The sequence below is a fragment of the Hyla sarda genome, chromosome 12, assembly GCF_029499605.1.
Source record: "Hyla sarda isolate aHylSar1 chromosome 12, aHylSar1.hap1, whole genome shotgun sequence".
NCBI lineage: Eukaryota > Metazoa > Chordata > Amphibia > Anura > Hylidae > Hyla > Hyla sarda.
In genome coordinates, this window is record NC_079200.1 from 70,073,967 (window position 1) to 70,085,240 (window position 11,274).

The following is an 11,274-nucleotide window of genomic DNA, read 5'->3' on the forward strand; positions in this document are numbered from 1 at the left end:
TACCAGGTATGACCCAAAGTACTGTCCAATAAGTCTGATAACAGTGCTCAGTGCTCTCCAGCTCTTGGGAAACTTATCAGTTCCATCAGGTTCTGATACTTTGATAACCCACAGCTGTCACCATATGCTGGAAGATGTAGTTAGCTGAAAAGCTGCAGGTTTTAGACCACTGGTCTACATAAGGAATGTGAAGATGTGATGTGTAATTCCCTGGCAGCTAACTCCAGTTTTTCTCATAGTTTTTCACTGACACTGGTTCATTCCAGCGTGGGCCCTGTCAAGGTGAGCTATCCTCTCTCTCATATCTAATCTATCTCTCTAATCTAACTTATTCCATATCTATCTATTTATCTATCTAATCTATTTATTGTCTAGCATTCGTAATGTTTTCAGACTCGAGGGTCTCAATTTTTCATATTTTGTTATGTTGTGGCCTTGTGCTAAAATGTATTGGGGAAGGGGCAAGTCCCCCCCCCCCCCCCCATCATGCTGCACTTAATACCCCATGTGACTATGTGTAAACAGAATGTTATTGGGAGAAACTACTTAATGGTAGCATCTACCTAACATGAGGTTGCCTGACCTTGACCTTCCTGACTACATTACCTAATGGGTGTTTCTACTTAAAAGGGTAAGAATTCCTACCTACGTACTGGGGGCTTTAACCTTATAGCGGCAACTCCCTACTTGCCTATCTTCCCTGTCTACCTACCTACTGAGGGCTTCTACCAAAAAGAGGGAATTCCCTACCTAAAAAGTGAGAGATTCTAACTATTGTTTTTTTCTGTCCAATAGGAGGATTCCCAACCTAGCTACTGTGGGCTTCTATTTAGTAGGGGGGAATCCCTACCTAACTACTAGGGGCACATCTTAAATATTTCAATGTCAGTGAGGTCCTCATGTTCAACTTTCAACTATGAAAAAGTCTAGACCCACCTTGTTGTCACTTGACATTAAAATAGCATGGTCATTGGTATTGGTGAGTACTTAAAAAAATGGCCTTGGTATTCTTACTATGTCTTTAAAAAATGGTAATCAGAACATCCCTTCTACTTTTTGTGTATGATGCCACAAGGTTTGCACACTTGGATTTGGGGATTTTCTGCCATTCTTCTCTCCAGATCCTCTTAAACTGTCAGGTTGGATGGGGACCACCGGTGAAAGAGATTTTCAGGTCTCTCCAGAGATGTTCGTGTGGTGTCCCGGTACCGTATTACATACCGTACCTAGTGTAGAGGTCCCCAATGTCAGAGTGACTACGTTCAGGTAGGGTTCCTCAGATGGGAAAGCCCCTAGTCGCCTCTCCTCAAGTCTATCTTTAATAATAATAAATGTAAATATTTAATAATTATATATATATTCTATAGTAATGTATAGTACTTACCTTGTTCAGCGTCGCAGGACTTTCGGTCATGTGACCATGCTAGTAACCTCTATGGTATGTTGTAGGACCTTAGGAGGTCCTTGGGTCACGTGTTACCCACAAATCTCTGTAATGATGATTGACATCAGTATGGACTAATTAGCGTTAGTCCAGCCCCTGCCCATATAAGGGAGCTGTAGCCAATTATCGCTCTCTTGGGTTGCTGCTCTCATGGATGCCGGACGGTGCTACGCAACGTTCGAATCAAAACCGTGAGTTCAAATCTAAATCCCTGCTAATGCTAGCGTGACTACTGGACCGCAACTAACTCCTAAATCCAGTGGAACAACGCATAGTACTAAAAGACTCTAAATGCTAAAGTCCCAACCTTTTTCAATCTCCAAGGAAAGCCGTTGTTATGCTTAGAGACTGTTACATTATTGAAGCTTGCAGAAAACCTTCAGTAAAAGTTAATACTGTTTCAGAAAACTCTCCGGTTGTGGACAATCTATTATCTACCTCCCTAACGCTCTTGGGAAGGCTGGCGGTAGGAAAAGCGTTACTGAGGAGCCCTCATCCTGGCATCACGAATAGCAAGGGTTAACAAACACCCTTTAATAACCGGACAGCTACACTCCCCATACCCTACATCCCCCAGGCTATCACATTCGATTGGGTTCAAGTTAGGGTTTTGGTTGGGCCACTCAAGGACATTCACAGAGTTGTCTCTAGGCCGCTCTTGTGTTGTCTTTGCTGTGTGCTTAGGGTCATTTTTGTAAGGTGAACCTTTGGCCCAGTATAAGGTCCAGAGCACTTTGCGTTAGTTTTTTTAATTAAGAATATCTCTGTACTTTTCTTCATTCAGCTTTCCTCAACCCTGACCAGTCTCTCTGTCCGAGCCACTGGAAAATACCTCCACAGCATGACACTGCCCCCCACTATGCTTGACTATAGGGATGGTATTGGGCAGGTGATGAGCAGAGCCTGGTGTCCTCCAAACATGATGCTTATCAATGAGGCTAGAAAGTTCAGTCTTTGTTTCATTCGACCAGAGAATCTTGTTTTTTACAGTCTTAGAGTCCTTTTTTTCTTCTTTTTTTCTTCTTTTTTTTTTTGCAAACTCCACGTGGCTTTTGGAGAGGCTTCTTTCTGGCCACTCTGCCATAAAGCCCAGATTGGTGTAGCACTGTAGTGATGGTTGACCTTCTGGAAGTTTTTCCCATCAGCACACAGGATCTTTAGAGCTCAGACTGAGTGATTATTGGGTTCTTGGTCATTTCTCTTACCAAGGTCCTACTCCCCTGACTAGTTAGTGTGGTGAGACAACCAGTTCTAGGAAGAGTCTTCATTGTTTCAAACTTCTTCCATGTAAGAATAATGGAGGCCACACTGCTCTTGGAACCTTTCAGTGCGGAAGAAATTGTACTCCTCTTCAGATCTGTGCCTCCACACAATCCTGTCTCTGAACTCTACAGGCAGTTCTTTTCCCCTCATGGCTTGGTTTTTGCTCTAATATGTATTTTCAGCTGTGAAGCCTTATACAGACAGGGCTGTGTCTTTCCAAATCTCATCCAATCAGCTGAATTTACCACAGGTGACTCCAATCAAGGTGTATAAACATCTCAGAGATGATCAAGAGAAATAGAAGACTCCAGAGCTAAATATCAAGTGTCATATCAAAGGGTCTGAATATTTATGTCCATGAGAAATTTTAGATTTTCTTTTTTAATACAGTTTAAAATTCTAAAATTCTGTTGTCACTTTGTCATTATTGGGCAGTAAGTGCAGAATGATGGGGGAAACTTAACTTTTTTTTTTTTTTAGCACAAGGCCGCAATATAACAAAATGGGAAGAAAATTAAAGGGTCTGAAGACTTTCTCAAATCTATCTATCAGCACATTCAGGAAATAAATGTGACACGATGACTTCTAATCTCCATCCATCCATTTATGAGTCAATTGTATAGTAACGTACAATTCTTTTCAATAAATTGCCTGGCACCTACTGGCCATCACTGGTAATACAATATTGTGCAGAATTTGAGCAGTAAAGAAGTCATGAATTAACCCTTCCTGTCGCAGTAATTTTAATTAGATATTGTCTGCATTTTTTTTCCTTCTCGCCTTCTTAGAGCTTTTTTTTTTAAATATTTTACCATCAACAGAGCTGCATGAGGTCTTGTTTTCTGCATAACCAATTGTACTTGTTATTAGAACCCTTCATTTTACAATATAATCCAATGCAAAACCAACAATAAATTTTCCTTTAATATTACTATAATCATACTGACTCTCAGAATAAAGATTACATGTCATATTTTTACCGCACAGTGACCCTACATTTAGATTTGTTCTCTTTTACTGTATGCAATTGTATGCAATTTTGTTCTTTGCATGTTATGCTGTAGTTTTTATTGATACCGCTCTGGGGATAGTTGGACCTTTTTAATAGCTTTTTATTCCATGTTTACTGGGATTTGCGGTGTCCACAAAACTGCAATAAATAATCGCGGATAAATAACATTGTATTCTAGTAGTTTAGACTGCTCCGCTTTCCGCAATGCAATTCCCGTATTTATTGGTGTATAACACGCATTTTTTAGGCCAACATTTTTAGCTTAAGGTCTATCTGCGTGTTATACGCTGATAAGCCGCTGCAGTTCAATGATTTAAAGCGGGCACTTTAAATCAATGAACTGCAGCGGCTTTTGCAGGTCCAGAGACCTGCCGTCGCTGCCGGCTTCTCTGCCCCTGCCTGTCCTGGGGTCCAGAGACTGTCGGCGCCGCTGCCCCATTGCCTCCCCCATGCCCGGTTTTTCTGACCCTGCAGAAGCCCCCTGCCTTTCCTGAGGTCTAGAGACCTGCTGCCGCCGCTTCTCTCCCCCTGGCTATCAGCGCCGCTGCCCCATTGCCGGTGCCGCTGCCCCATTGCCTCCCCCATCCCCAGTTTTATAATTACCTGTTGCCGGGGTCGGGTCCGCGCTGCTTCTGGCTCCGGTGTGGCGTCTCCTGCGTCGTTGCTATGCGCTACGCAATGACAAGTGACGTCATGTTGAAGACGTCACTCGTCATTGCACCTCGCAGCGCATAGCAACGACATCGGAGACGCCAGAAGCAGCGCGGACCCGACCCTGGCAACGGGTAACTATAAAACCGGGGATGGGGGAGGCAATGGGGCAGCGGCGCCGATAGCCAGGGGGAGAGAAGCAGCGCCGATAGCCAGGTGGAGAGAAGCGGCGGCAGCAGGTCTCTAGACCTCAGGAAAGGCAGGGGAAGAGAAGCGGGCAGTGACTGCCTCTCTCCCCCTGCCTTTACTGGGGGCTTCTGCGGGGTCAGAAACAGTGTATCGGGGTATACACATGCACACACGCACCCTCATTTTACCAAGGATATTTGGGTAAAAAAAACTTTTTTTACCCAAATATCCTTGGTAAAATGAGGGTGCGTGTTATAGGCCGGTGCATGGTATACCTTGATAAATATGGTATGTTACTTTTTTTTTTTATTATTATTTAAAAAAGTAGGTAATTTGTATTGGAGGATTTTTATTCTTAAAAACTACTTTTTTTAAAATTAAATGCATAAAATCTCCCAAAGGTCATTTGTTTTGTCATTTCTATGATCTCTCTGCAATCACAAAAAAGGCGCAAAACCACTGAAAATTACACTACACCAGCCCAGACTTAGCTTAGCTTTATGTTGTATGTGAAGAGTAAAATTTCTGAAAATGAGACCTGCACAAAATTTATCAAATGCTCTGCGACCATTTTATTAAGTTTGGCGCTCCTACAAATTACCAGCACACGAAAAAAAAGTGTAGAAAAATACTTCACTTACACCTACAATGATGAATGCCCCCCCCCCCCCAAATCTGAGCAGAAGGTCAGTGCAGGGAATGATGATCTGCATTACAGCAGGGCCAGAATGATTATAAACTACATTACTACTATAGTAGGGGGAAGCATGGAGGTCCACATCAAATGCAGGAATAGGCAGGCTCTTACTTCACCTACTGGTGATAAGTGGAATAGCATTGTGTGAATTTCCTTATGTTCCTTATATGATCTATATATCATGTGCATTTTATTAGATGGATGATCTGCAGAGAATGCTGAACCTTGGCCTGAGAATAATGACCCCAGTGCTGAATGGTAAGTGATTGGGTGCCACCAGGCCGTGTTAGGGCCAGGTGGCATGGACTGTGAGAAGGGGTGTTGTGGCAGCCCACAGTAGTCAGCCCCCCTCCCCGCATTCCCTTTATGTATAGCTGTGAGGGCCGGGTATCATCAGGGGTTAATAAAGGGGAGTGAGTCACAGACAGGAAGGGATTGGGCAGTAAGGAGATATATACCCGTGTTCCCACCCTCCCGCCCTCTTTCTTATGTGTTTTTGTTGTAACCCCCTGTATGTGTGTGTGTGTGTATATATATATATATATATATATATATATATATATATATATATATGTTAAAAAAAAAGGAGAAAATTATTAGTTATAAAAAAAATATATATATTACTTTTGTTTACACTTTTGTACGACTGTATTTTATTATGAGTTGTGATAATGTGATAGCTTTTGGCGTGTTCTGTATTGGTTTTGTCTTTCTTTAAGTCACAGCTGGCGGTACAGGAGTTAATTTATTAAGAAGGGAGGTGGATGGCTGAGTTGCCCATCGGCTAATGCCGGCAGCTGGCAGTGTGCTTCCTCTCTGGTTACCAACCTACAGGAGGTTTGTTATTTAACGGAGTTAATAAAGCTGTGGCCGACCCCCACGTCCACCTAAGAAAGTTACCTGTTGTCTGTCATTTTTGGGTAACTAAAGGGAAGAAAGGAAATGGTGGAGTAGAAGGAGCAGGTGCCTTTTGCGCAGCCATAGTGAGGGTAGAGAGAAGTACGGTAATATGGTGGTGACCCCCTCTGTGAGGAGCCCCCAGCTTATCAATGTATCATATAAAAATATAAAGTTTCATCCACTGTTAGTGAGAAACCTCTTTAAAGGGGTATTCCAGTATTTTTTTTTTATTTGACTATGCTACAGGGGCTGTAAAGTTAGTGTAGTTCATAATATAGTGTCTGTACCTGTGTGTGTGATGTTTTCACTCCAATATTTATTTTTACCAGCATACAAAATGATTGTTGTCTCAGATTTTTCCCAGCTTGCAATGCGGCCGAGACCTGACTCACTAGTCAGCTGATGACAGGGAGCCTGTCTGCTTCAATGGGTGGAGCGATCGCTTGGTGGTAGAGAGATCTTGCTGTAGGCACCCTGATTGAAAACCACAGGTCTTTTGAATGGACGCAGCTCATTTATGTTTCAATGGGTGGGGTGGCTGGTGTGTGGGAGGGAGGAAAATGGAATTGTGGGATTTGTAGTCAAAAAAAAGAAAAGCCAAACAGGAAATACCAGTTCACAAAAAGCTAGCTGCAGTGTTATGATAATCCCACAACATAGCCATTTAGCTTGTCCATTACTGTCTGGCAGGTATGCACTAAAATCACCTTATGGTGGATAACCTCTTTAATAGACACTGTAGCCTCTCTGACACTGCCCTCTATGATCTGTCTACAGAGCGGCTGAGAAGAATGTTCCCACTGCCAACACCTTTGGTCCATCTCCAGGACCCTGTCGTTCGTGTACTGCAGGTGAAGATTCCTCCACCAAGTTACAGGTTCAGCAGATGGTATCATACACGATAGGCTAAGTTTCCACTTTTTGTTGCTTTTTTTTTTTTTTTAAACGCCAAGAAAAACGACAATTCTGTCGCATGTCGTTTTTTCAGCCAAAAAACGCTGCAGCCAGATGTTAGCTGTAAATCAATGAGAAATTGCTAAATTCTTTTTCCACTTTGCGTTTTTCAGTTTGCCGTGTTTTTTTATTTATTTTAATCCTTTTGGCATTTTTCAGCTCCTTGGTGGTTTTGCACACTCTCAGCATGTTTAGCCTATGGAAGAACAACATGTGGGTTTTAACTTTGGCGTTTTTGCAGGCGGTTTTTATTCTTTTTTGGACTATAGCGATCCAAAAAAGTGATGGAGATACCTTTTTTTAATAAAATTTCGTAGGGTACCATTAAAATACACACACATATATATATATATATATATATATATATATATATAAAGATACAGTAGTGATGGAAAAAATTGTATTTAACAAAATTTATCTTTCTTAATTTTTAAACAGGGATCAATTTATGTGTGCGGGCAGGGCACTAAAAATGTAGCCGACAATAATTAAAATGTAGTGTGTCTGTGTTTTTCACTTTTTTTTTTTTTACATTTTTTAGGTAGTACTACTACTCCCAGCACTGTACCATGATGGGAGTAGTAGTATCTATACTAATTGACAGATCGCCCCAGGTGTCCCTTCTGACACCCATTGCGATCCTCCTGTATAATGTATAGATGCGGCCGGTTGCTCTTCTATGGTCCCCTGCACTGACGTATATATACACCTATTCATATTTCCCGCAGAGAGCTGTGATTGGCCAGATGGTTTTAGCCAATCGCAACTCTCTGTGGGAAAGATGAATAGGTGTGTATATATACGTCAGTGCAGGGGACCAAAGAAGAGCGGCTGGCCACATCTATACATTATACAGGAGGATCACAGCAGGTGTCAGGAGTATCACTCGCTGCGCTCTGTCTATTAATGCAGGTACTACAGCTCCCAGCATGGAGAAGAGTGTGCTCCATGTTGGGAGCAGTAGTACCTGCAGTTGAGGACAGATCACAGTGGGTGTCACTCCTAACACCCACTGCGTTCATCTTTCATCCCTGAGATGCGGAGCGGCTTTCTCCCGCACTCGTATCTCTGCTCTGTAGTCCGGCCGGCCAATCACCATTCATATTTCCCTCTGAGAGCGGTGATTGGCTGCCGCCATCCGGCCAATCCCCACTCTGGGCGGAAAATATGAATGAATGATGTTCTATTCACATCACTGGCTGGAGTACAGAGCAGAGATGCGAGTGCTGTATAGAGCTGCTCCGCATCTCTGCTATATTATGGACGATCACATTGGTTGTCAGGAGTGACACCCGGGGCAATCTGTCTATTAGTACAGGAACTACTACTCCCATCAAGGAACAGTGTGTTCCATGCTGAGAGTAGTAACACTACCTTAAAAATATTTAAAAAAATTAAGAAAAAAAAAGTGAAAAACACACACACACTACATTTTTATTATTGTCAGCTACATTTTTAGTGCCCTGCCCGTCCACATAAATTGATCCCTGTTTAAAAATGTATTAACATTTCGTTATAAAAAATATAAATTTCGTTAAATAATTTTTTTCCATCACTACTGCATCCTTTTTTGGTGCCCAACAAATTTCGAAAAAAACGACAAAGGGGCCAAAAATGTAATTTCCACTCAAATGCAAAAAACACCAGAAAAAATGTCGGATGCAAGAAATTGCACTGGCGTTTTTTCTAGCGTTTTTTTCACACAATAAAAACACGCAGGAAAAAAAGACAAGTGGAAACTTAGCCTTAGATACATCAGCCCAATAGACAGCTTCACATGTGATAGGATTACATCCAGCAACTCAGCGGGCAGAAACATATACGTTTAGATACACCTGCTCAGTATGGTGTCTAGGGGTGTGAATCGCCAAGACTTTGGCAATACAATTTGAATCGCGATACCAGTGTGGCGATTCGATATATCCCGATATCGTCTAGGTGACGATACATCACGATATATCCCGATTCTGTCTAAAAAAAACTATGTCTTTTACACTTTTATTAAAACTTTATTTTTACTTTATTTTTTTATACACTTTACTAGTCTCCATTGATCTGCGATCCATTGTTATAGCCTGGTCCAGCCAGGCTCTATCAATGACAGAGCCACGGAGAGCAGGGAAGCAGAGGTAAGCCCTCCGGCTACCTCCACAGTGGATCGCCCGCGATCGTGATGCAGGAGGGCGATCCACCCCACTAGCCCACCAGGGAGCATTCACAGATCCCTTTAGATGCCGCTGTCAGCTTTGACAGCGGTGATCTAAAGGGTTAATAGCCAGCTGCGGCGATCGCCGAATGCTGGCTATTAGCATCAGCCCCCGGCTACTGAGAACAGCCGGGGGCTGCAGAGTATGGAGCGGGCACGAGTCAGGAGCCTGCTCCATACACACTGCAGAGCACCGCATGCTGGATATTAGCGGCGGTGATGCATTAGCGGCCCCCGGCTACTGAAATCAGCCGGGGGCCGCAGAGTACATAGTGGGCACAAGTCGGAGCCCGCTCCGTACACTCAGAGCGACGCCGTGTCAGATCCAGCTGACAAAATGTGGAACTTGTATCTCCTGATGCTCGGGACATGCTGTTCCGGGCCTCAGGAGATACAAATTCCACATCACTAAAAGAATCGATTCAAAAATATTTTGAATCGATTCAGTATCGGCAAGTGAAAAATCGCGATAATCGCGTAAATCGATTTTTTTCTTACATCCCTAATGGTGTCACACATGTTAGGCCTAGATACAGCAGGTAGTATCACACACATTGGGGGAGATTTAATATCTGTCTATGTCCCACATCAATATAGACCAAACTACAGAGCATAGGGCTGGTCTATTGTGCGCCTTATATATCAAAATGCGCACGGCTCTTGATAAATTCTGTGCGCAGACTTCGGGATCTATCCTTTAGAATGTATTTATACCTGCTCCAGCATGGTCTGACATTTCGGCGTACTTTCAGCCGATGCAACTTGTCGCTGAAAACTCACTTTTGATAAATTCAGCACCAATGCATTTTTTGTCTAAAATAGACTAGAAAGCATCATGTTCAAAGAATCCTCTAAAGTCGCAGAAAAGTCGCACATATTTAGACTGCGACTTTCTGTGCAACAAATTTAGATGGGAAAAACCAGTCTAAATCCTTTGATAAATCTCCCCATTATGTTTATATGCAGTGGCTTAGCAAACAGTATCACATGATAAGCCTAGATACAGCAGACGTATCACATTTAATAGGATTACATACAGTAGTTCGGTAGACAGTATCACACGATAGGTCTAGATTCAGCAGCCAAGCAAATGATATCATAGATAATATGCTTAGATACTAGGCTTAGATACTTGAATATGTTCGATCCCCAGGCTGAGCAACACTATTACCATAGTAAATGTCTAGTCCTCTATGTTCTTGCTCATCCTTACCGGATCTCCATTCTCTCCGCAGGGATATATAGTCCTCATGACTGATCTCCAGGTGACGCCATTCTCTCGCTATTACATGAACCCGGAAAATCATCTCTACAGCGAGCACTTCATTGTGCTCTGAGCGGCAGCTTTCAGCCCTAAGAGATTAGTACAATCAATAGATAATCAATATCACTGGGGAATCCATGAACAGCTAATATGATCATAAGAATAAAGTTACTGTACAATTCTTTCTATTGTTCTCTGCTATCAGCCATTACAGGCTGGGAAGATACTGGCTGGTTAGAATCAGCTTTTTAAACCTTGAAATCCTACAAAGCATGAACAAGCAGGGCTGCAGTGTAAAGTATGGTGTATAACCCAGAATAATAAAGTTTACACAGGATTGGTATCTGGAGGAACTTTCTGTCCTGTTCTTGTGTTACAGATAATTCATAATAAATTAATTATATGAATAATATAAAGAAACTTCCTCTTTGAGGCACATTATAGTATTCTAGAAAGAATGTACTCAAAGATTACTATAAATAAATCCCCTTAAAGGGGTAGTCCAGTGGTGAACAACTTATCCCCTATCCTAAGGATAGGGGATAAGTTGCAGATCGTGGGGGGTCCGACCGCTGGGGCCCCCCGCGATCTTCTGTATGGGGCCTCGGCAGCCCGCGGGGAGGGGGCGTGTCGACCACCGCACGAGGCTGCGGCCAACAAGCCCCCTCAAGACAACTCTATGGCAGAGCGCCGG

At 42.7% G+C, this 11,274-nt stretch overlaps 1 protein-coding gene across 2 annotated transcripts in view; it reads left to right on the forward strand.

Moving 5' to 3' along the window:
• Nucleotides 1-10,929, forward strand: part of LOC130296225 (bactericidal permeability-increasing protein-like) — a 34,025-nt gene extending 23,096 nt beyond the window's left edge. Inside the window, exons 13-16 of one of the 2 annotated variants that reach the window (XM_056547543.1) lie at nucleotides 240-282; nucleotides 5,454-5,514; nucleotides 6,934-7,007; nucleotides 10,552-10,929. In XM_056547543.1, the coding sequence (XP_056403518.1) occupies nucleotides 240-282; nucleotides 5,454-5,514; nucleotides 6,934-7,007; nucleotides 10,552-10,653 (280 nt within the window). In that variant the 3' untranslated portion in view covers nucleotides 10,654-10,929. Of the gene's footprint in view, nucleotides 1-239; nucleotides 283-5,453; nucleotides 5,515-5,975; nucleotides 6,356-6,933; nucleotides 7,008-10,551 lie in introns of those variants that run through there. The other variant, XM_056547544.1, reaches the window with a different exon arrangement.
• Nucleotides 10,930-11,274: the final 345 nt, after the last annotated feature.